The sequence below is a fragment of the Balaenoptera ricei genome, chromosome 9 (assembly GCF_028023285.1).
Source record: "Balaenoptera ricei isolate mBalRic1 chromosome 9, mBalRic1.hap2, whole genome shotgun sequence".
Taxonomy (NCBI): Eukaryota; Metazoa; Chordata; class Mammalia; order Artiodactyla; family Balaenopteridae; genus Balaenoptera; species Balaenoptera ricei.
The window spans coordinates 3,443,874-3,469,966 of record NC_082647.1 but is presented as its reverse complement, the minus strand read 5'-3'; the positions used below and the strand labels follow the sequence as shown (position 1 = coordinate 3,469,966).

Below are 26,093 nucleotides of genomic sequence, written 5' to 3'. Positions count from 1 at the left end.
AATGATAGCCCTCTATCCACTGACTTGTGGGTCAGAATCCATGAAGGTGAAGAGCACGTTGCCAAATCATGTGTGGAGTGTGATTCTAGTTTAGGAACAAATCTGCTTAATATAAGTTCTAAGTATAAGAATGAGCAAAGGAAAGTGTGTTTAAAGATACAGAGAGATTGGGAGTCTTGTGTGAAAAGGTTATTTGTTTTTATGTTTATTTCTACTGATTTGTTTCAGCAGATACAATATGTTTTGTTGAAATTTGAAAAAACTACAAATAAAATGTAAAATAGCATTAATTAACTGAACACTATTTGGTTAACAAAAAAAGGATATAGCCATTTTTAAGAGACTTTAGCAAGTTGGCTCCGTACTGATTTTATTAGCAAATTTTGAAAATGGCGCCACAGGCACAGTTTCACTACAAGATTTTGAGTTATGTTATACGTAATACTTTAAAATTCTTTGTTCTTTGTTTTTTCTTTTAGGAATCGTTAAGAGCTGTCAGATACGAAATATCTCCAGATAGAGAGTATGCTCTTTTTTCATATAACGTGGAACCAGTGAGTACTACTCTTTTCTATTTGTAAAAAAAAATGTTTCTTTATGCTAATACCTTATTAAGTATTTTTCCTTGAATCTCTATTCTTAGTGATCTTTGAATCCTGTAGTAGTTGGTGGGTCCTGCTTAGTCTCTTTCTATGCCACACTGCCACCTAGGAGAGAGGAAAGGTATGAAAATCTTTTTGGCAGAGAAAAAAAGAATCACTACTTTTAGGGCCTATTTCATAGGATTTTCTTGGTGAGAAGTTGTCTCTTTATAGAGATTTATTTTACCCTTTCGGGCAATTATTTTTCTTGCCATTTTTCTCAGTCACGCCATACATTCTATCCTAAGAACTAAAAGTGAATGCCAGGTTCTCCCTAAATTAAAATCAGCTGTTATTGATATCCCAGCCATCACAGTATTCTAGAGAAGACTTGAACTATCACTTTCATTATATAAACCCCTGTTTTAAGCACTTTCTATGTGAGTCTCCCATAAAATTTCACCAGAATTTTGTATAAAATCTCACCCTGGTCTTTAGTGGCAGCCTGAAACTCAGACTTTTTTTTTTAACATACTAATATTTTAGAATTCATTTTGGCTCTTTAAATGAGCAAGAAGGTGAAAGGTATTTGTGTAAGTGAAACAGATGTTCAGCTTGTAAGAGATAGCAGCTTTAGAAATGTGCATCAGTGGAACTTTATTCTCTGGCAAATAAAATGTAGAATTCCACTGCCTTTCTAGTTCTCTTGAGACTATTCTAATTAGAGTTTGGTGAAGCTTCTGTGAGATGTTATGGTACCTGCGTCATCATTCAGGGCTGAGTAGCTCCTTGGTGAGTTTGAGAGAATCTTCTTCCCCTGGCATGAGACAGCCCAGCTTGTTAAGTTACATGCCAACGAGGAAGCTGGGGTGTTTGCATAGAGATGCAACTCTAATTCTAGAAATTTTAGAATTTCTTCTAAAAGTTACTTGTTGACAGCTGGATTATTTCTTGGAGATTTCAGTCTCCATTAAAATTTCAATTGGAGAGTTATTCTTCCAAAAGTAGATCTTTTTTTTAATTCTCTATCTTAAATTTTCTGTTTACTAGTTTTTTTAATGTCCGTTCTGTAAAAGTTTTCTTTTTATCCATCTGAAGCCTTCGGAACAGCTGGCCAGCTTTATCTGTTTGATCAGGGAAGTCAGGGAGCGTAATGCACTGGAAACCAACTTTAGCCTTGGGACTCTGCGCACCCTACACCCAGCCCTACATACCTCTAAGCATGACGTCCATGCTCAGAGTATTGCAGCTCCTTTCACCACCCATGGAAGCTAGCAAAAATGTAACCGCCACCCCTGAATAAGAGGAAAATCCCAGTAGATATTTGAAGGACTTTTCATAGGAATGGGGTGATGAATTTGTTCTGGGTTGCTCCAGGGAGACAAAACCAACACCTGAGTGAGAAAAGCATAATAAGACAGATTTCGGGTCATCTTACCAGAGGATCTTTTAATGATGAGAGGATCCCAGCAGTGGGATGAGTTACCTTGTTTGGTAATGAGCTTCCTGCTCCTCAAGACTTCAAAACAAAGTTTTATATTTGTTCTTCAGAATCTTTTAGAAGAGATTCTCCTATCTGCTCATTTGGAATACGTTGATCTAACCTAGGACCCTATGTTCTGTCCATCGTAGAATTCTCTACCATCCTCCTCCTTTCTCCCAATGCTCCTCTGGAAACTGCGCCCTGGGATCGCATTGCCACTGATAACCATTTAGGGAAAGAACATTTTACTAAATCTGAGTCTTCACCATGCAGAACGCTGGCTGTAAACAAGAACCTTGACTAACCCTTTCTCCCTGTGCACCGTCCCTTGGCCTTTGCAGTAGAACTGTGTTCAGTTTGTTTTCTCAACTGAGGGAAAATGTAAAAAATTTGGAGTGGATTCAGCTATATTTTAAACTATAAAAATGATTAAAGTATTGAAAAAGCGTGCTATGTAAAAAAAATCTATAGAAATGGATACTTTTAACGTGAATCAAAGAAGTAACCCTTAATAGTTTTCAAGTACTGAGCAGTTACTGTACATATGATTATGCAAGCAAGTAGTCTGTATTGTGTATTTCTTCCTTTCAATTATTCAGACTAATTGCCGTGTTGCATCAGTTCCCAGCAGTTTGACATAAACTAGTTTTATTTGCCCATTTTTACGTTGTCAGCTGTTCAAAGAGCAGGGGGGTCTTTTTATCTCCTGTCCCTACGTGGCCCTCAGGACCTGGCCCAGGACCATGTGTGTATATTTGGTGCTGAACCGATATGTTTGTGGCATTATCCTCTCTCTGAACTTTTTAGCTCTGGATTAGGATTCAGAGTGACTTTATGTACTCTTAAGTCCTTGAAATTTTATCAAATATACAAAAAGATAAAATTATATCATGAAAGGAAGAGACCTTATTTGTGAAACATCTTAGTAACAGCCCATGTTTATTCTGGAAATGGGGGATCATGGTAATTAGCATACCTTTTTTTCCTACTAAACTCTTCTAATTTTATTAAATCTATAACCTAGTTAACATCCTTAAGCATCTACAAATTAGCTAATTTTAACTATGTCAACCCTATGCTTTTTTAATGGTCTCAAAAGTACCCTTTTTAAAAATGTAAAAAGTTATCAATTAGATTGGAGAAAGAGTAAACCCAAGCACAGTTTTCCATTTTTTTTTCCATTTTTCCAGGCATTAGATACCTATAGATTCATTAATGTCTCTGGAATTGGAAAATAATAAACAATATCATGTTTTATTTATGTGGCACCAGTCCTGTAGTTTGCAATATGTGTTTACATTATCTCATTTCTGCTGGAAAGACCATTCCTGCCCCAAAGAGCCAGTGTTTCCTAACTGAGTGTTACTTTGTTTTTTTATGTATAGAACTTCTAGCATTTCTCAATGTATAGCTTCTGAAGGGTTCTCTTGAAACCAAGCTAGACATTAGGGGGGATAGTAATTTTTTTACTTTTAATTTGAAAACTATATGAACTATACTTACTAAACTATACTAATAGGGGTAAATTTCCTTAAAACAAAGTTATCTAATTAGAGCAGCCATGTTCCTTCATATCGAAGTATATTTGGCAAATGTTAAAAGTTTCTAAAACTCTTTAAGGAGGAGGAAAAAAAATTTAAACTGTGGTATCTTAGAGCATGTACAAATATTCATACATTTTGTGACTTTCAAAGAGGAAAGAGAAATCATATCTGGAAAATGTTCTTCCTTAGAGATTATTTTCTGAAAGAGCCAGTGAATATTTGTGACAATTTTTGTTGCAGTGTTTAAAAGAGATAATCAGGGTGATTGTTCTTAAAACCTGTGGGACATTGTTCTAATCCCAATAAAATCTTACCCAACATCTGATCTAAATAAAATCCCAGTCACACAGTCATGGAATTAGCAAAGTGAGTTTGTGTATATCAGCTTATCTCTTTTAGCTACCTGTTGCTACATAACAAACTACCCCAAAATGTAGTGGCTTGAGGCAAACATTAACAATTTCACGGTTCCCGTGGGTCAGAAATCTGGGCTCAGGTTAGCTGGATCCTTGGATACCAGGTCTTTCATGGGCTGGAATCCAGGTGTCATCTGAGCTGCAGGCTCACCTCAAGGCTCGACTGGGGAAGGACTCGCTTCCGAGTTTACCTGTATGATTCTTGACAGGGTTCCATTTTTCATGGCCATTGAGTTTCTCATTGGCCCAGAGACTGTCCCCAGGTCCTTGCACCACGGGGCTCACCATGGGACAGAGCAGCAGGCAAGAGGAGCCTAGACAGTGTCAGCAGGATGGAGGTCACAGTGTTTGTGACCTTATGTTCCCTCACTGTCACCAGAGTCCATTTGTGAGAAGTGAGTCCCTATGTCCAGCCCGCTGGGAGAGGGGATTCACAAGAGAGTGAACACCAGGCTGGGGGGATGGTTGAGAGCCTTTCCAGGAGCTTCCTATGACACCATCAGAGCCTAAGAAAGTAGAGCTGCTCATTTATGTTGCACTAAGTGAGCCTACAGTCTGCTGAAAGGACATGATATATCTGCTTAAAGAGTATAATGAGTTCCTTCCTTCCTTACGTGGCTCCCAAAGTTCCAAGAAGTTAGAGAAGCCAAGAGGTGTGATTATAGCCTCTAGAGAGAGCTCTGTTTGGGGCAGGAAAACCAAGTTCTCATCGGTCCTCTGCAAGTGACTTGCTGATGACCTAGGATGGCCCAGACTTCTGTGGTTCTTCTGTCAGAGAAATGGAGATGCTGTCATGTTCATTAGTGACTTAGGGATATTATGAAACCGACATGGAGGATCACTTAGCTATCTGGGTTACTGTGTAAATTAAATTCATGATATAAGAAGATGCCCAACCCAGACCTTGAATACAGTGGGGTTCTATCCATGTAATTTCTTGTTATTATTTTAGTTTTTTATTATTATATTTTCAAGCTTGGTGGAATGCTGTGTAAATCCAGGGAAGTGCAGTATTCCTATGATTCTCTTGGGAACCCAAATGAAAACATATGATTTTTTTTTAATGCTAACTACTTCTGGAGTCTCAAATTTAGCAATAAAATTAGAATACAGTGAGAAATCATTAGGCCATTAAATGTGGATATATTTCTCTTGCATTACTGGTACATATTTTAAAGAGTTTTTTAAAGTTTTGTGCTGAAAAAGGAGAGTGCACAAAGAAATATTATTATGTTCTTTCTGTCTTCTAAGGATTGCATATTAGTCGTTAGTGATGATACCGCTTACTAGTTGGGGAAGTTAATCAAATCATTTGTTATTCTAAATACAGGCTCCTGAAGGTGGCATTCGCATCCATACCCAGGTGTCACTATTGTCAAGATTTTTAAAAATTTATTTTATTGAAGTATAGTTAATTTACAATGATGTGTTAGTTTAGTTTCAGGTGTACAGCAAAGTGATTCAGTTACGTGTGTGTGTGTGTGTATTCCTTTCCACTGTGGTTTATCACAGGATACTGAATGTAGTTCCTGGTGCTCTACAGTAGGACCTTGTTGCTTATCCATCCTACATAATAATAGTTTGCATCCGCTAATCCCAAACTCTCAGTCCCTCCCTCGCCCACCCTCCTTTTAAAGTTAAGTTTTGTGTTTCTCAACCCTCCTTAGTAACCCCTGCCTGTGGTCCAGGGCACAGAGGCTCTGGAAATCCATGTGTAGGGCTTAATCAGCCTTGGGCACTTTTCCTTCCTACAGAGGCAGAAAGTGGCATTTTCCTTGGGTCTTTAGCACTTAAAAACTTTGAACCAAGTCACAGACCTTCTCTCTCTTTGCTTTTCTCAGAGATGGATGGTAGGTGCTGGTGACACAGACGAGTTTGTGGTCCCTTGGCTTCCAGCATCTTTCCTCCTCAGTGGAGTGGGGAGGGGTGCACAGCCCCTAGGTGCTCAATTCCCACCCCCGCGACAGGCATCCCGCTCAGACCTGAGAAAAGCTGATTTGATGCTGGAGCTTCTCACTGCAGGAATTTGAAGCCGTTTTCACATTTGAGAAATTGTTACCCTTTTCCTGCCCTTGTGGTGAGTTGATGTAGCCCATTTTGCCATCTAAGGGACCGTGAACTTTATAATTCACGTGGAGCTTGAAAAATAGCCAAACACGGACAAGTCTGATCGAGCCTGTTTGTTTTAAGGTGAACCGCAGCTGAATTCCAGAAACTCCAATGCAGCTGTCAGGGGGAGTTACCCATTTACCTATATCTATGAGAGTTAATTTTTAAAAATAACTTGAGGGTTTATAACCACAAGGGACTGGCTATAACTTATAGAACCCATACTTATGGACTGACATAACTCTATTACAAATCAGTTCATGTAATTCTGAGTATATGAGTTCCTATATTGCAACGAATGTAGTTATTGTTGTGTGCTTCTGATGTTTACCACCATCCAGCCCTTCCTCATTAGAAGAACTGATGAAATCTTTGCCCCGTCATGACTAAGGGAAATGAGTTTCTTAATTCTTCTGCTGTTGATCTTTTCTGCATTGTCTGCCGAGCCTTTTCTGGGCCCGCCTCTGGGAACCAGCTGATCCCAGTGTTCTTGCTGGGTGAATCCCTTGCACATTTCCATGTGTCAAGGCTGAGGTCAGCATTGCAAGAAGGTCTCCGTCTCCCTCTGCAACTGCCCACAGGTCTAACTCTGGGGAGCAGGGTCTGGGTCACCGGCATTTCTGCGGCCTCTGGGATGGTAGGAGGTGGGACACACTGCCTCCGGGGTGGATGCTGTCCCAGAACCGCCTGGAAGAGCACCTCAGACCCCCACCAACAGTTCTCAGAAGCCCCTTTGTTCTGTGATTAAATGCAGGGTCTCAATTCCAACCATCTTCCCTCCAGCAGCAGAATGTATAAGAGAAATTGCTCGCCTTGATTTGTTGGCACCTTGGTATTTTGCTCTTTAACTACTGAACGCCCAGTTGTCTGTGATTCTTCCTCTGTTAGACCACTGAAAACTGTCGTATGCCTTTTGAAGTGTGTGTTCACATAGCTTGGGAAGCCCTGCTCGTGGTTGCACCAGGTTGTGAAAGTTCAGCAGTTGGTCAGAGTTCTTGGGAGACTCTGAGGTGATGCCACGGCTCTGCTCACTGTCTCAGGAGACAGTAAATTCGTCCTTTGCCAGAAGTTTGGTCGTGGTTGGTGATTTTTGTTTGTTTCTGAAATTAAAGCTTCTTAGCATGTTTTTGGTTTGTTTGTTGTTGTCGTTGTGTTAACACGAAACTGGTTCAAAACACACACACACACACAACTTTGGTTTTTTGTTTTGTTGTTTATTTTTATGCGTCATTCTATTCAAGTTTTAGAGCTAAATTTAAAAGCACAAAATTGGACATAGGAAAAATGCGACCCAAACGATGGTTCTTTTCTCAACAGAATGCAAACGTTGTTAAGGTAGTTGTGTGTGTGTGTGTGTTGTGTTGCTCTGGCTGGAGGGGAGAAAGAGTGTTGAACTGACCTGAAGCACTCTATGGGTCCAGAAGTGCAGTGATTAATATTGGGGGAGACTGTCTGTAGGTGCTGGAAATACTTGTTTCCACCCTGGAGTGTCGTATAAAGAGGCTGTCCTGGCAGAGCTGCAGGCCGCAGGGAGTCCTAATGCGGCCGTGCGTGCAGGACTGGACGTGCAGTTTGAGTGGTTGTAACAACTGATAGCCTGTGCGCTCTGACCTGCGGCGTGCCCTCTGACCTGGCACGCCCGGCAATTAAGAGTAGCCCCTTAATTGACCTCTGTGCTTCTCCTCGGGCCCCTCTCCAGCCGGTCTCCCCAGCGTGGCCAGATAACCTTAAGACATCCGTAAATAGGATCACGGGGGTCTCTGTCCCCCTGGCTCTCACCTGGACTGGTGGCCTGCTCCAGTTCACAGAGGCCCCAGGCCCCACGCCACACACGCCCCCGCCTGCTCTTCACAGCCATGTCGCCTCCTCTGTGGTTCCACCGTGCCACGCCCCTCCTGACCTCAGGACCTTTGAACTCACTGTGCCCCCTCCCACCCTCTCTGGAGCCTTCTTACCACAGGAAAGGGACACTTCGGGTGGAGGAAGAGGCTTGTTTGTCTGTAGGCAAAGTGGCGGCAGGATCATTGAGTTTCTTTTGATGCATCCTTTTATTTTTCCCAATAATGCGTAAGTGCGATGACAGGGGAGTGGGGGGTCTGAAGAGCCAAAAAGGACGAGCTGGCGTCTCAGCCCGCTGGAAGAAAGCCTCGCCTTGAACAGCTGGGGGATTAGCAGGCTCGTGGGGTTTGTCCCGATGAGGATGCCGTGAAGGCAGACCGCCAGGGACGTGCTTGTCCCCAGGAGCACTTTCCTGCCCAATCCCCAGTCCCCTGGTGTCATCTGGGGCTGGAATTCGTCAGGCGAGTGAAACTGGGAGTTAAGGGTGTTTTCAAAGGAGTGATTATCGTGATGGACCATGGAAACTCACCTGCTCATGGAGGGAAGTAAAGCCAGGAGGGGCCATGGGTAGAAAGTGGTGGGGGGGTCTTTGGTCGGGTCAGAAACCTGGAGGGGAGGAAGGGTGAGCAAAGACAGCAGAAGGATCAAGTGTGCTTGTCAGAAAGCGCGTGTGAGATGCTGCAGGTCGTGCCTCATGGTGACAAGGTCAGTGGAAGAAAGAAAGACAGGTGAGGGGTCAGGGTGCTAACGGTATAGGACAGACGTACTGGAAGGTGGGGGGTGTGACCTGGGAGAGGAGGGAGGATTTAGGGGTGGGCGGGGGAAGGACATTTCTCCTACGTCTTCCAGCCCTTGGTACGTGGGAAGGTGCGGGTGAGATGAAAGAGATGCTCTGTTGAAGAGAGGGCGTTGTGACCCGCCGAGAGCCTGGCGTCAGCGAAGGCGGGGGGAGGAAGGGACAGCTTTCAGGAAGAGACCACTAGTCAAAGGGCGGGTGTCTCAGAGGACATGGTGGAGGGCTTGAGAAGCAGAGGGTGGTCCTGGCAGCGGATGCTGAGCGTCTGTGAAGAGAGGGTGCTGAGGAGGCGGCTGCGGCAGCTTCCGGGCGGCAGTGGTGGTGTTGTGCTGGTCCTTCCCAAAGGCCGCCAGCTGGAGGGGGTCTCTGCGCAATCTCCCTTAGCCAGTGACGTTGGGTAATTAGTGACTGAAGAAATGGAAATGAGAAGAGTGGGTTTTCGGAGGGACACCGGGGGTAGGAAAGAGAGAACATTTAATTGCTTTTATTATAAATGGCCATCATTGTAGTGTAGTGAGGGGAAAAAGAATGACTCAAATTCTTGGGAAAGATCTGTTCTTCATTCCAGTTTAGCAGTCCATTATTGTGGGTGAGCTCGTTAACAACAATTATAGGCAGAGACTCAGAGCTGATTAATGTGGAACCCAGCCGCTGGGCCTTCCAAACAACAATTAGGGCTCAGAGACTCTTACGGGGATCGTTATCTCTCCTTGGTGGTTAGAGCATTTTTATGTTACTTAAAACTTGAAGGAATTAATCATTGTTGTAAGTTAGGACCAATTCCATTTGTGATTTTCAGCTCCAACTGCCATCAAAGAAAATGATTTAACAGAATGTTATGAAGATGCCATTCAGAGTATTACCAATAGCACATACATCGCCATTTTAGTTCAGGGGTAAAATGAGACAACCCATTTCTAGAAGCAGGTTAGGACATGCTTTTGCTTTTTTTTCTAGGCAGCTAAACTTATTATTTTTATAATAACAGGTAGACTTTCTTGAATGTCATTTTCAAGAGTTTATTGGGTTGCCACTTCTTTCTTCGTGTTTCCCACAGTAAGTAAGCTGTGTAATTGGAAAAACCCTGTGATACACTCTGTGCATGATACAGCAAGTACCTTGGGAATTTGGAATTTTATTAAACAATAGGTTTTAATTTTCTGTAGTCTTTTTCCATCTTACTGGGTTTCTTTACTCCTGAGTGTTATTGTAGCAAAAAGCCTGAAAGCAGGAGAGGAAGTCTTCAGTGTTGCTCTGTCGTGTGGTAACGCACACGGATATCCAGACTCGGCGGGTTTTACTGAGGCACCTGCTGTGGTGGGACTTGCGGCCAAGCCAGGAACCACAGTTTTTGAATCTGTAGAAATTAATGAGCAGAAGCGGTGCGTTGCTTGAAGCATTCCTAAATTGGGTGCTACCCTGGGCCTTTCAGTGACTCGCCTCCACTGGATGGTGGTGCCAGCTTAACAGACAAAGTGTTGGTGTTTGCAGGATTTGTGTGTTTATGTGTGTGCGCTTGTGTGTACATGCGTGTGAAGGGGTAGTAAATAATTTCCACTAAAGGTGAGAGAGGAGAGGGGGAGTGTACAGTGTTATTCTTCCAACAACACCGCCATCTGTTGTATAATTAAGAAGTTATAAACTGGAAAGCTAGTCATCCTTTTAAGCGGAAGGAGAGTGAGCTAGTCATCACCACTCCATAATCCAGCTCTCTACCTGACCTACGCACCACAGCGCTGAGAGGTTCTGAAATTTTTTTGGCTTCCGAAAAGCTACCAAAGATAATTAGTCATCGAAAGAAGGAAATCCCTTTCTTTCCTTAACATTGGAATGAGGAAAGATGAAGGAAATGAAGTTCATGAGTAGAATTTGGTTGCTACTTAGCTCTGATTACATGATTCCTTGGATGAGAAAATAAGAAAGAATTAGTGAAATCATCCAATAGTTTAATCTATATAATGTCACAACAATCATTTTTACTTAATTGCCCCTGTCCTGAATTAACCAATAGTTCTGACAACCTCCGGGTATTCTTAAAAAGCCAGGTAGGAGGATGCTGTTGGCAAGCTTGCCTTCCAGTTGATGTGACTTAAGTACCAGTCACATCTGCTGCTGAGGGTCACCAGGGAGCCCAAGGGGATGAAGCATGTGGGTCCAGCATGACAGGAGGACCAGACAGAAGCAGACAGGAAGGGAGCAAACAAGTCCTGGGGCCAGTCCATCCACATGTATTTAAATGCACATTCCCTCTGAACCCCTGAGCGAAAAGAGGATCTTGAGTGAAAACCTAGGAAGGGTTAGGAAAGCAAGAGCATGAGAGCTGCTTCAAATCATAAGTATCCCTCTAAGCACAACAGCGGGAGAAGAGAGAGGCAGACACAGTAAGGAGAGTGAGTTATCAACATGACCCTAGGGACACCCTGGGGAAAAGGAGGATAAACTCCCTGTGTATCCTGGAACAAAATGCTTAGACGAGAGAACACTTTCCCAGGGAGGAGCCCCATTGCCAGATACTAAGTTTCTCAAGTTAGTAGTACTTCCTTATGGGCCCATCTCCAGTAGAGTCACGTTGGATTAGGGCTTCAACATATGGATTTTGAGGGAGCACAGCTTCCATAGCTCTCCACCCCCAGTCCCCCCAAATTCATGTTCTTCTCACGTGCATTCATCCCATCCAAACAGCCCCGAAAGTCTTAACTCATCCCAACCTCAGCTGTACGTCTCGGTCCAAAGTGTCACGTAAACATCATTTAAATCAGGTGTGGGTGAGACCCCAAGTATGATTCACCCTGAGGCAGAATTCCTCTCCAGCTGTGAACTTGTGAAACCAGACAAGTTATGTGTTTTCAAAATACAACGGTAGGGCGGACATAGGCTAGACATTCCCATTCCAAACGAGAGAAATCAGAAAGAAGAAAGGGGTCACCGGCTCCACGAACGCCCAGAACCTAGCAAGGCAAGTTCCTTTATATCTTAAGTTCCGAGAATAATCCTTTTCGGGTCCATGCTCCTCCTCCTCCTGGGCCTGGTGGGGTGGCAGCGTCACCCTCACGGCTCTCTGCAGGGGGGCACTGCCCCTGAGACCCTAGGTGGGGCATCTTGGCCCCCCAAACTGGAGAGGTGACCCCAGCCCTGAAGATCTCTGAATTACCTTCAGGGTCTGTCATCCCTTTTCTCGAAGATTGGAGCACGTCTGCAGCCAGATAGCTCTGCGGTCCCGTCCTGTAGAAACTGAGAGGTCTGGCATTCCCTCTCATTCTGCCCCGTTTTTTCTGTGCCCTTAGTCCTAGAGGGCAGTGTTTCTGCTGGTTTAACCCCACCTCTGTTCCTGCCCGCTGCTGAGTGGCTGATGACATTCGTGGTTCACACCCACGCCAACCTCTTTATCAGTGGCTCTTCAGGACCCCTGGAGCATTTGCTTCAGAACAAGCCTTCTCACTTCTCATGATGTGGACAGGTTGAGAGCTTCCCAAATCTTTCCGTTCTGGTTCCTTTTCTCTCAGCCATTCCTTCTTCAGTTCGTCTTGCTCCTCCCTTCCCATTTCGCTAAGAGCACCAGGAGGGTCCAGGCCGCCCTGTCAACTTTCTGCTTAGAAACCTCCTCGGCTGCATTTCCAATTTCATGGCTCTCAAGCTCTGTCTTCCACAGAAGACTGGAACACAGTGCAGCCAAGATTATTTGCCACTTTACAACAGGAGTTGCTTTTCTTCCCGTTTCCAATAGCATCTGAGACCTCATCAGAACGGCCTTTCGGTCCAAACTTTTACCAACAGTGCCTTCTCTGCAATCCAGGCTTTTCCTAGCAGGCACCTCGGAACTCCTCTAGCCCCTGTGCGTCACCGAGGTCCCAAGCTGTCTCCACAGTGTGAGGGATCGGCTACAGCAGCACCCATTTCATGGCACCCAAATCGGGCTGCTGGGACAAAAGACCACAGACTGGGTGCATCAAACAACAGAAGTTCATTTTCTCACAGTTTTGGAGGCTGGAAGGTCAAAGTGCCAGCAGATTCGATTTCTGGTGAAGGCCCCCCTCCTGGCTTGTAGGCGGCGTCCGTCTTGCTGTGCCCTCACGGGCCTTTCTTGGGTGTGTATGTGTGTGTGCAAACTCTCTGGTGCCTTTTCTTATGAGAGCACCAATTCTATCAAATCAGGGGCCACCCTTGTGACTTCATTTAACCTTAATTACATCCTTATAGGCCCATCTCTAAATACAGTCACATTGGGGTTAGGACTTCGCTATATGAATATGTCGGGGATACAAACATTCAGTCCAAAACACAACCCTCCTCCAGCCTCCCCTGGCTGGTGCTCTTGACAGAACCAGAGGTTACTCACCCTGGTCCCGAATCCCCAGAGGCTCCGTTGGTGCTTCTCCTGTGCCTGCCCGGTTAGGGTTCATCCAGTGCACAGACCTAACTGGTCTTCCTCTGAGTCTTGGCCTAGGTTGTTCTTCCTTCTCATGCGACATACTCGCCCTGGGCAACTTCATCTAAAACTGCAATTACTGTGCAGGCTGTTGCCACCCCCCAAAATGTGGTCCACTAACTGGCAGCAAAAGTATCACCAGGAAGCTCGTTAGAAATCCTGAGTCTCAGGCCCCTGCCAAACCTTCATGAACCAGGGACTTCCCTGGTGGTCCAGTAGTTAAGACTCCACTCTTACAATGCAGAGGGCGTGGGTTCAATCCCTGGTCGGGGCACTAAGATCCCACATGCTGCAGGGTACGGCCAAAAGGTAAAAAAGAATAATAATAATAAAATAAATAAAACAAAAAAAATAAAAAACCTTAACGGATCAGAACCTGCACTTTAAGTAGATCTGGACGAGACTCGTATGTGATTGAAGTTTGAGACGCGATTTTCTATACAGCAGTGACTCCAAGTCACGTTCTGGTCCAGGTCTCTCGCCGGTCTCCAGGTCGGATATTCTGCTGTCTCCTGGGGGCCCCTAGAGACCTCAGACCCCTCATGTGCAAAGTGAACTCATCAACTACACCCCAAACTGGCCTCACATTCTGTGTGCCGCATGTTAGTGTGTTGGGATAAGCACCCCCAGCCCCTAGTTCCAGGGCCCTGGGCACAGGCCTTGAGCCTGCCTCCTCCCCCTCCACCACCCAGCAGCATCACTGCGCCCTTGCCTTTGAATATGCCCGCTTGCATCTTCCCCCATTGCAGCTGCCCCGGGAAGCCCACCTTCATTTGTTGCCTAAGAACTACGTTCCCCTCCCAAAGGGCCTCTTTGCCTTAGGCCTCCCTCCCCAGCGCCCACAGATTTAACCTGTTCTCCAACCTGCCTTCAGGGTGACCTCCAACGTGCCAATCAGATTATCCCAGTCCCCAGTTTCCATCCCTTGGTTTCCCCTCGCATCTTCCTGCCCGCCTCCTCGGTGTCGCTTTCAGGAAGGGGTCCTTTTGGCTTTGACACGTCTCCATCTGTGACGTCGAGACCTGTTTCAGCCCCTGCGTGACCAGACCTCCCTCTGGCCTTTGCCTTCACCCCTGCAGTTCTCTCTGCCAGAAACACTGCCACCTCCACCTCCGTCACCCCAGAGCTCCTGCAAGTCCCCCCCGTAGGAAGAGTGTGCAAGAGGGCACTAGTGCCCCCTGTGCGGACCACAGGGTCTACAGCACTTTACAGTTTTCCCATCGCGGGCTGATCGGTCTCCACCCCCACTGGACTCGAAGATCCTCAAAGATGGCCTTGCATGCTGGCCGACGCATAACGGATCCCCCACTGGTCTTCAGTTCACAAACGGAAGACCCCAGCCCCACCTCCACGTGGTGGCTCGTGACCACTCAAGCCTCCTGGGCTGTGAGCACAGGTGAGGATGGACCGCATTGCCCAGGAAGCCCATCTTGGCAGCAAACAGTGTCAGCTCCCACGATTCCAATTCCCTGACGCAAATGCTCTTTTGTTAAGCTGAGCATGTACGAGAGGTGTTTTGCTGAAATATCTTTTAAAGCCTCTCGTACTGAGGAGGCTTTTAATGTCATAAATATTTAAGAACGCTTTGTGGCTGATCTCTGTAATTATTCAGCTCAGAATGCACACAGAACTGCTGCCTTTGGTGGACTCTGGTTACGATGCTTCTTGACCCATCTGAAGTATCTCCCTGGATTTCAGTTTATGTATAACATGAAGAAAAATTGAATTTTTTCTTTCTCATTTTTTAATGTTTATAGCTTTTGGGGGGGTGTACAGTTCTATGAGTTTCAAAACCTGTGTAGACTTGTGTAACCATCACTGCAAATCAGGATCCTGAATGGCTCCATCCCCCTGGAAAACCTCCTCATGCTGCCCCTGTGCCTTCAGGCCCTCCTCCACCCCGGCCCCTGGCAACTAGTGACCTGTTTTCTGTCCCTATGGTTTGACCTTTTCTAGAATGTCATATAAATGGCAACAAACAGCATGTAACCTTTCCAGAGTACCTTTAAAGAGGAGAGTACCTTTTGATGTCCAAATATGGAGAAAATCTAAGGCTTCTTTGGAATATTATTACCTGCGCTGTTTTTGCTGGAAGAACTTATTGGCTGTTTTGGCGAAGCACGTGACACCGAGTTGAGCTGTAGAAGATGTGGTGACCGTGTCCTTAACTTCGACGTTGAAAATCCAACAGGGCTTTAGCGGCTGTACCCTCTGCACGGGGTGGGGTCTCTGCCTGCGGAGTGTCCGCTGAGAGTGCGAAGAGGAACCCACGGGGGGCCAAGACCAGGCTGAGCGGAGAGAGTCACGACCACGTCTGAGCGGTGACTCCAGGGCGTTCTGCGGGGAGCTGAGGGGGGCACGGGGGCTGGAGCAGCGGTCCGACTTCAGTGGTCAAGTGAAGACACGAGAGGCGGAGAGGCATTCCAGATGGGAGAGCCCCACGAGCACGTGCTCAGGGTGGGCTGCGCCTGGTGCTCGTGGGCAGTGAGGTTTATCCGCACCGTCCACCTGGAGCGGCCAGCGCCTGAGGGCAAGTCTGTGGAGCTGACGTTGGCGAGAAGGCGGGTTGTGGCCAGACCCACGTGTTTGGGTGGATCCTTTGTGCAGCCGTCTTGGAGAGAGAACCTCGTGGCCGTTGAGTGGGAGGACAGGGAAGTGACGGGGACTCGGCCACCGTGTGGCCTAACAGACCAAGGGAGATGTTGGCGGGAGGACCCCTGAGAAAGCTCCGCTCTCTTGAAGGAGAGACAGACTCCCTCCCGACCGCCCCCGCCTTCAGGGAAGCTGAGATGTCAGGCCTGAGGACAAGCCAGGACCAAAGCCCATGGGAAGATGGCAGAGCAGATGGAGAGCCCAGGCCCTGGATGGCCCCGTCCATCTGATGCCGCCAACCACTGTCTTCCGGACTCCTTAAGGCAGAGAAGTTAACTCCTGGTTGTCTGAGCCACTGCCCGCAGGGATTTTCTTACTTGCAGGTAAATGAACCCCCATTGGCCTCATGTGCTATTTCCTGCTTCTGGATCTCCTTCGCAACCTTGTCCAGCTGGGACCTCTTCCGTTGAGAAATTTAACTTCTTTATGGACGTTTCCGCAGATGCCCCGGCATCGCATGGAACTCGGTAAACTGTTAAACACACCTGTCTCCCCGTCCTGAGCTGCGAGCCCCCCCGGACGTGAAAGGCGGCCTGGTTCCCTTTGCACCTGGCAGATAATGAATGATCAGCAAGTATTAGTTGAATAAATGGACGGATGAATGAACCAGTGCCACAGGTTCAAGAAAGGGAAAGATGAAGAACGAACGGTCCTATGAGTTCTTGCTAAATCATGGCCTGTATTCCACCGCAAAAGGCAGCGTGATGGTTGAGGGTTTGACTCTGACAACCAGGGGTGGTAATTCTTGTTGTGTTTATCATCGGGGCATCACAACTGACCCTGCAGGGTAAGGGAGCCCACGTCCCATCTTGACGTCAGTTCTGCCGCGTCCAGATGGCCTCTCCCTGTAAGTCACAGGCCATCGGCTTACACCGTCCTGTCTGGCTAGGGTATCGTGTGGCCGCGTCATACCTGAATCGAACTGAATTGCATGACTGGCCCCACGGACTTGGACCCCTGTTCCTCTCCCTCCATTTCCACTGCTGCTGCCCATCTGGATTCTCATTACCGCCTGCCGAGGCCAGTGCTACATCTCCCTCCCGACCCCCACCCCCCATGCACCTCCACGGGTACCTGGCTCTCATCACTGCCCTCCTCCGTGCAGAAGAGCGTACCTGTGCCTACAGCCCAGCCGGGAGGTGATGCGCGGCCATGGAGAGGGGGCTGGTTTTTATGTCTGCGTCCCCAGCGTCCCATCCCCTCGGCCAAAACAGCGTCATGGAGTCATGGGGCTGATGTGGACCTTTCCAAGGCGGTCCCACCAGCTCCCCACCTCACAGAAGAGGAACGTGCCATCTGCAGGCCTGGAGCTGCCTGGTCCCACGTGCCGGGCGGGGGTCAGCGTGGTGAAGTTGGGCGGGGACCCATCTTCCTGCCGCGGGCCATCTTTTCCGTCCGTCACTGTCTCTCACACTTCACTGCTTTGTGTGCCCCGTCTCAGCAGCCAACAGAGGTGGCCGCTTGCACATACACAGGCGCATCTGCTGGGAACTGGCCAGAGGCCTGAAGCAGAATCCAAGGAAGCAGGATCGCAGGTGCACAGCTGCCGGCCCGGGCAGCTCTCGTTGGCGTGATGTGTGTGCACTAGGGACAAGGCTTCGGTCAGTAATTTTCTCCCCAGTCCCATCTGCTCCCCAGATGATAATGCAGAGCAGCTGCAGGCAGATCTCAGGCCAGGGAAGCCCAGAGCCAGAGCCCTATCAGCTCTGCTTCTGCTTCAATCATTAAGCACCGTTGGAGGAGAGACGTGCCCTCATCGAGCTCGGAAGTGCTGCTTGCTTCTCTTCACCCGACCGTGGTCACTGGTGTCCCCAGAAGGGTCCCACCAAGGAGGGAGGCATCTTTCACTGGTTAAAATGGTTCTTCTCTAAAGACAAATGCCATATGATATCACTTACATGTGGAGTCTAAAATACGACACAAACATGTCTACGAAACAGAAACAGGCTCACAGACCTAGAGAACAGACTTATGGTTGCCAAGGGGGAGGGGGGTGGGGGAGGGATGGACCGGGAGTTCAGGATTCGCAGATGCAATCTACTGTATATAGGGTGGATAAACAAAGAGGTCCTACTGTAGAGCACAGGGAAATATATTCACTGTCCTGGGGTAAACCATAATGGAAAAGCATATGGAAAAGACTATACATATGTATAACTGAATCACTTTGCTGTACAGCAGAAATTAATACAACATAGTAAATCAACGATACTGCCATAAAATTTTTAAAAAATAAAATTTAAAAATGGCTCTTCTCTAAAAGCTTCCGGCAGTGGAGTTCCTGTGAATATTTTCATCCCTAATCACAGGACAGAGACTGGTTCAGCTAGATTCCTTCATGATTCCTCCGAGGGGCAGGTGATGTCACTTTAGTGTGTCTGCCTTCAGAATGTAATATACACCTGAGGCCTCAACTGCCCTCAAATTAAATTTTTTCCTATTACAGTGAGAATAATTCTCACCCTAGGTTTCTCATTACTGAGACTCTTCTTGCCTTTTTATTAGCTTGTGACTTATTCTAGGACCTCATGCCAACAGGTTACGCTTAAATGTCTACCTTAGACTCAGGAATTTTTAATAACCTTGAGCTAAGTAAAAGAGCTAGCATTTCTGTTGAAAAGAAATAGCCATGGGCCTCACGGAATTAGTAATGTATGTATTCCTAAAAAGTGGTTTTATAAATTAAATCAAACTGTAATTCTTTAAAATAATCATACGGACTTTATCTTTGTGTCTACAGCCGGTAATCACCCCTCATTTATTGTCCTGTGGACCCTGACACACGCTTAGTTACCTGGAAGCTTAGTGGACAAACGTTTTCTCCATTAAGGAGCAAGAGGCTTGTTAAACTGTGATGGATTAGTCTATTCTCACAAAGCCGTTTATCAAGGGAAAACGGAAGCTGGATCTGGCGAAAACCTCTGCCCATATGCATCAGTTTACTCAAATCTTTCCTTTTAGCTGTCACCTGATTGCACTTGTTCCTGGGTGTATTGGTTATTTTTGTTTAATTTTTATTTTATGTTCATTGACTGCTGGGGGTTGGCTGGGGTGGAGATATCAGCTTTTGTTCCTGTTTGGAATATCACTGAAGAATTTTGATTAGTCCCAGAATCTCCTCTACTTGGATTAGGATTATCTACTGATGCCTATTAAGCAGGTGCCTTCCATCTCTCCCTTCCTTTACCTTTTTCTCAACATGAATGTGAACTGATTGAACAGAATCTGTGGTTCATAGAATCATAGGATTTTGAGACTGAAGGGCTGTTGTCAGGTCACTTTCCAGCGGAATAACTTCTCTGGAAGGGAACTTCCTTCTCTCTCATGACTTAGTTCTTTCCTTGTAGACCCCCTCTCCCCAGACTGGACAGTTGTGATTTTTGCCAAGTTCTTCTATAGACTGGTTTAAGTCTACTTTGTACAATTTCCCGTCTGCTGAAACTTGCCCCACCTTTGACACAGCAATGGCCAGTGGGACTTTCCCCACTGATGGAAATGCTCTATATCTGCGCTGTCCAAGACGGTAGCCACTGCCCACACATGGCCGTGGAGCACGTGAAACGTGGCTGGTGTGACTGAGGGCTCTATTCATGATTTTATTTGACTATAATTAACTTCATTTAGCCACAGATAGTCAGGTGCTCCCATTAGATAGTCCAGTTTCAGAGCAACACTGAATACAATTTCTTCTCCGTTGTCACTTGATGACCTTCAAGCATGTGAAGGCAGCTGTCTTACATCCTTTGTCTTTGCTGAACAAGTGTCCAGACTCCTAACAGCTTAGTCACCCTTGATTCATCTTGTTAAATATCCAAATTAATGATCACAGTAATTGAGTAAATTAGTGAACAAATAGGTGGGGTTTCTTTCTGCATGTAAATCTCGTCCTAATTAGTCGTCGTGTCTTCTTATATAACTGAGGTTTCTGGTTTCATGGCCATGGGTTCTGGGGCGGGGGGTGGGGGGGGAGACAGGACGGGGGAGGGTCATGTTTCCTTCAGCTCCCTCTCCCCCACATCTGGGCAAAACACAGCCTTTTTAGCTCTCAGGTATCATGGGCTCATGAAAATAAGGCGTACAAAGCAATGCAGACGGTCCTGCGGTGATATTTGGGATCGTCGATCATTTGGCAAACTGGTCCCTATTGGGCAGTGGAGTCCCTCTAACCATTCCTCTCCCGAGAAAGCGCAAGGGTAGAGATGTAACAAGTCCAACACGAAACAAATGGTCCTGCAATAAGCAGCTTCCCGAAAGTGTGAGCCTGGGAATTCCAGGTTCGATTTTATTTTTATGGATAAAAAATTACATCCTTGTCATTTTCCAAAGCTTTTTCTGTCTGTGTTTTCACATCCCATGCAAGCTTGAACATCATTTTCTAGTGTCTCTTTAGAACCTACCAGTATCACAGCATTCACATTTATGGTGAACAAAGAGCGTATTCCACGACATGCTTTCATTTGAAATGGAAAAGCCAAGTTTGGCAAATACGTCTGTATTTACTAATGAGGCAGACGCTATTTTTTTCACTCAAACCAAAAAATCCATTCTGTTAATAAGCATTTATTGACTACCTGTCATGTTCCAGGCCATCATGACGGTCCCCACAAGGAGGAAGATAACCATATCAGTGTCCCTCATTAGACAACAGTGGTGGGCGTGGTGACCCAAGAAATGGGCACATGGAATGTGCTGGGCCCTGGGATGCGGCAGGGAGGGAAGTGAGCTTAGGTGAGGACGCAGAATTAAAATGTGCTGAGTTGTGCCTGCCACCGAGCATCTTGGCGTTTATTGGCATTGACGTGATAGCCCAGAGGTGCAAAGATCCCGATACCAGGAAGACCAGTGGGGAAGGAGAGTAGAGGCAACGAGCAGAGCCTGGAAGGGCGGCCACGTTCTCCCTCTGATGCTAATTCACCATCACTTACGGCCAGGATGAGTTCTTAACGTGCCAGAAAGGAGGTATTGCTGGAGATGAAGGTTAAGGCTTAGAGTGGGATCATGGGTATAGCCGTAATGGTGGCAGCTGATGACACTGTGACAGTTGTGGCAGTGGTGATGATGGTGAGGATGACAGAAACAGCATTAAGAAGAGCGATGGTGACAACCGCTAATTACAGGGTCGCCAGTGTCACAGGCAGTGATGGCGGTGACAGTGCTAACGATCAGAGGACGGCTTGGTGTCATCGTTTCTCGGGGGCCCTTCTTTGGGAAGAGAGTGGAGGTAATGAAAAGCCTGGAAGGACACAGGGAACAGAGGGCACGCAGCAGAAGGAGTATGCAGGTCACACTGTCTTCCTGCTGCATGCTGGGAGCAAAACCGCCGGGATTACGGGCTTTGCTGTTTCAACAGCATTTCTAAATATAAACAGCCTCAGGCCCCGATCCAGTGGAGGAGATCACAGCTGCAGACCAAATCCATCACCAGCTGCAGACCCCGGCTGGGCTTCTTTAGGGGGGAAAAAAGGCCGTCCTGCGGTGAACAGATTCCAAAAGGTGTGAGCCTGAGGATGGAATCCTAGGTTCAAGGAAGGTGAGAGCAGCCCTTGGTGTTCTGAGTCACAGAGCGGGTCTGGAGGAGTCCAGTGAAAACATGGTGCCCTGACTGCACACTGATGCTGTCTGCTGGTGTGGGAAGGTCCTGACAAGATTGCAGATGGTGGCAGCTGTGTGCCAAGAAAGACGGATTCTGGCAGGGATGGACCGATGATGGCTCCCCATCCTCCTGAGGGGCCTGGCTCTGTGGCCCCGAAGTCCCACCTGCAGACTGGCCTGCAGACCTGAGAACAGGATCCGCTACTGTTTCACCATCTTTGGATCAGGGGAGCCCCAGTCAACAGCCTCCACAGGGCAGACGGCACAGTCTGTGCTCCCCACCAGAAGGCCGAGATGCAGCAGAGACGGGGTAGAGACCCGAGAAACATGTTCATTCCATTCTGCTTGAAAACACTGTTGCTTTGACTTGGAGAGGAGGAGGAGAATGGAAGAAGCAGCAGTAAAAAAAAAAAAAAAAAGAATGATTTACAACGTTACCAAAGATAACACAGTGCAAAATAATCCGTTAGTGCATTTGATTTACTCCTGATCCTGGTCAGCACCCATTCATTTATTCAAGTACCATTTATTAGGCCGAGAATATGTACCAGGCACTGGGAATACAGCAGTGAACAAAACAGATCAAGTCCCTGTTCCCATGAGTCTTACATCCTATGGGAAGAGATGCTCCATTAATAGCTATGTTTATAAGATGTCAGGTGGGGACCAGTGCTCTAAAGGAAACTGAAGTAAGGTAAAAGGGGCAGAAGTGGGGCTCCAGAGGGGGGACAGACAGCGTGGGCCTTCTGAGGAAGTCATGTGGAGCAGAGACAGAGGACGTGGGGGTGGGCCAGGTGATGTGAGGCCCCGGAGGCAGAAGGAAGCCAGCGCCCAGACCCCAGTGCGGCATCAGTGCTGCGCCTTGGAGGGACGGGCAGGGAGTATGTGGCCTCAGGGCACCATATTCCAGATGGAGCACACTGAATGGTATGTGAGCTCTCCATCTTTAAAAACACAGCCACTATTTCATTTTTTATGGCTGAGTAATATTCCATTGTGTGTATACCACATCTTCTTTATCCATTCATCTGTTGATGGACATTTAGGATGTTTCTGTGTCTTGGCTATTGTGAGTAATGCTGCTATGAACATAGGTGTGCATGTATCAGGTTCCTTAAAAAACTAAAAATAGAGCTACCATATGATCCTACAATCCCACTCCTGGGCATATATCCGGAGAAAAACATGGTCCAAAAGGATACATGCACCCCAATGTTCACTGCAGCACTGTCTACAACAGCCAAGACATGGAAACAACCTAAATGTCCATCGACAGATGAATGGATAAAGAAGATGTGGTACATATATACAATGGAATATTACTCAGCCATTAAAAAGAATGAAATAATGCCATTTGCAGCAACATGGATGGACCTAGAGATTGTCATATTGAGTGAAGTAAGTCAGACAGAGAAAGAGAAATATCATGTGATATTGCTTCTATGTGGAATCTAAAAAGAAATGATACAAATGAACTTATTTACGAAGCAGAAACAGACTCACAGACTTAGAGAACAAACTTATGGTTACCAGGGGGGAAGAGTGGGGAGAAGGGATAGTTAGGGAGTTCTGGGATTGACATGTGCACACTGCTATATTTTAAAAGGATAACCAACAGGGACCTACTGTATAGCACAGGGAGCTCTGCTCAATACTCTGTAATAACCTAAATGGAAAAAGAATTTGAAGAAGAATAGATACATGTATATGTATAACTGAATCACTTTGCTGTACACCTGAAACTAACACAACACTGTTAACCAACTATACTCCAATATAAAATAAAAAGTTAAAAAGAAAAGAAACACAGGTACAGTGACGCACAAGACTGCCTCGCCAGCCAATCTTTACCCCACAAACTACCCTAAACCCAGCTTCAGGAAATGAGCAAAAGAGGAGGGGAAACCATTCACTCTCCGGGGGCTGGGAGATGCTGGGTCATTAGCCCCTTTGACAAGCTGGCCGGCGGGGCGGGTGCTGAAATAAGAGAAGAAAGGCATCTCTCTCATCCTTATGGATGTTCTGCAGGCTCCAGCGGAAAGCAGGTTGGGGAGAAGTGAGACTGGAAAAGAGCCGCGGGGGAGGGCGCCGCAGAGGCAGTTAGCTTTCCCGGTCCTCTTCGTTAATGGCGTGATGCTCGGTCAGCAGGGCGATGACTGCGGGGCGCCTGACAGGTGTACAGACACTGCAGGTTGATCCCCATCCGTCTGCCTGTGGCTGTGTCTGCTCCAGGTGTGAGTGTGGTACAGGCGCTGTCAGCGTCACATGAGCAGCTCCCGTCCTGCTCGGTTCTGGTCTCCTTGGTAGATTAGCCCAGATCTTGATTGAATAATGAGGCGGTTGCCCTGTTACTAATGCTTGGTGTGTGAAAGCTGCCTTCCTGAGACCACAGGGTGTACTTTCTTTTCTATAAATCCTTGAGAAAACAAATATATGAGATCTTAAAATACTTTAAAAATTAGGTTGTGCTCATTCACCGTGCTGTTAGCATTATGAACTGATCTCGTTTAGAGGTTGGATGGGTGATCTTCAGCTCTAGCAAGCTGTTTGTTCAGAGTCTGAGGGCATGATCATTAAAAAATGTCACACATCCCTTCTTGGACCCTGGTGGCCACTGATGTGTGTCTAAATGGAAAACAAAAAAAAATGGACCCCCTTGAGCAGAAGAATGGACTTTTGCCTCTGGGCCCCAGTCTTTCCGCCAGCTCTGGGGTGGAGGGGTGCTCCTGGCTGCATGTGAGGAATCAGTGAGCCAGAACCCGAGCTCCGTCAGTGTGTGCAGCTTCGTTCTGGGTGCTGGGGGGCTGGGAGCCTCCAACAGGGGAAAAGCAAGCTCCCCTGCCCTTTAATCAGGGACCCAAGTCTCCCATACAGTGATTGAGCTGGTGGGTTAGGCTGCATTGTTCACAGCTATATCCTACGCTAGAATTGTGTTGAGAACAGTTCAGTAGCTAATAACATCCCAATTGTATGATGTGTGTGCAGCCTCCACGCAGGCAGGAGAACCAAGGGGCTCGCGGCAAGAGCACGTGCCCCTTGGTCCGGCACCTGGGAGAAAACGCAGGAGTGATGGCAGACCCCCCCCCCCCCCAACTTGCCAAGGCAGCAGATTCTGATTCTTATTTTAACCAAAGGATGACTCCAGGGGTCACATTACTCCCTTGGGTTCCCCGGTCTAGGTGGCCCTTTTGGATGCAAAATCAAGCATCAGGAAGGACAGCTCAGGGGATTACGGATGGAAATTTTCATGTTGTAAAATCACTCCACCACAGCTCAGCCGTTCTGTAATATGCCCGCCTGCTAATGCTGTTTCCAGGACGGCATGACTGATTACTCTGTGCATATGACTGTCTGTCTGTATCCCCTGCTAGACTCAGGCTTGAAGGTAGGCAATATATCTTCTTCATTATTGCATCCTCGGTATCTTGCCCCACTGTGTAAGCAAAGTGAATACTGAATGAAGGAATGAAGGAATAGAAGTTAGTTACTTTCCCCTTAGGTAGCAATGATTGTTCTTCTCACCCCAGGTCTTCTCTGGTCGATGCTGTTTGTGACACTGAATCCCTAGAGTGTCTGCTGCCTCTGATTCATTGACATGTAAATATTCCCCCTCTTGCATTTTGTTTGACTTCCTTAATATGCATATCTGATCCCCAACTTGAAGTATCAGAAAGGAATAGAAGTATCGTCTTTGCTACCCCCTCTGCCCTCCCCCATAGCACCTACCACAGTACTGAACCTACAGGAAACTGTCAATGGTAGGTGTCAGACGGGGATTCTACGTCTGACCTAGACCAGATCAAGACCCTGCCTGGACATCAGATCTCTCCCCAGGCTCTGGAAGGCAACATGAATAGAGACCCAAACCCCCGTGGATTACCCAGACTGGGCTCCAGACCCGGTCATGGGCAGGGTGCGCTGGCAAGGGAGTAGCATTTGTACTTTGCTGAGCTTTGTGTGTTTTAACCCCCAGCTGTGTAACTGATTCCTTGCGGTATGGATGTTCAAGTTTTACTTGATGTTGATGAATTTTAAAACAGCCATGTGATTTAGGATGTTACAGCAACATCCTGAAGGTGAGTGCAGGGCGCTGGCTGACTTCATTCTGCTCCCAGCTCTCTCGCCCCGCCCGCTGCCTCACTCTCCCCAGCCTGCTTTCTCTCACTGTTGCTGTCCTGCCCCTGCTGTCTCTTTTTTCCTTCTCGTACCCTCCACCCTGCCCTTCTCTTTGGCTTCCTGCCTGGCGTTCCTGAACCCAGCTGTGCTGTAGGAACAGAGTCCTGGACCCAAAGCCGGTTGTTCCCTCCATGCTGCTACTGTCTAGTTTGACTTTGAGAAATTACTGCAACCCTCCCCCCCAATTCACCTGTAAAGGGAGTGAATTAGATCATTTATTAACGGCCATTCATTCTAGGATTATCAACTATATATGATTTTTTTAAAATAATGGAATCACCTGGGGAGCTTTATTAATTAATTAATTTATTTTTATTTATGGCTGTGTTGGGTCTTCGTTTCTGTGCGAGTGCTTTCTCTAGTTGTGGCAAGCGGGGGCCACACTTTATCACGGTGCGCGGGCCTCTCACTATCGCGGCCTCTCTTGTTGCGGAGCACAGGCTCCAGACGCGCAGGCTCAGTAATTGTGGCTCACGGGC

At 46.8% G+C, this 26,093-nt stretch overlaps 1 protein-coding gene across 1 annotated transcript in view; it reads left to right on the top strand.

Moving 5' to 3' along the window:
• DPP6 (dipeptidyl peptidase like 6) overlaps positions 1 to 26,093 on the top strand; it is a 586,350-nt gene that overhangs the window by 270,007 nt on the left and 290,250 nt on the right. Inside the window, exon 5 of the mRNA XM_059932967.1 lies at positions 480 to 554. Coding sequence (XP_059788950.1) covers positions 480 to 554 — 75 coding nt within the window. The remainder of the gene's footprint in view (positions 1 to 479; positions 555 to 26,093) is intronic.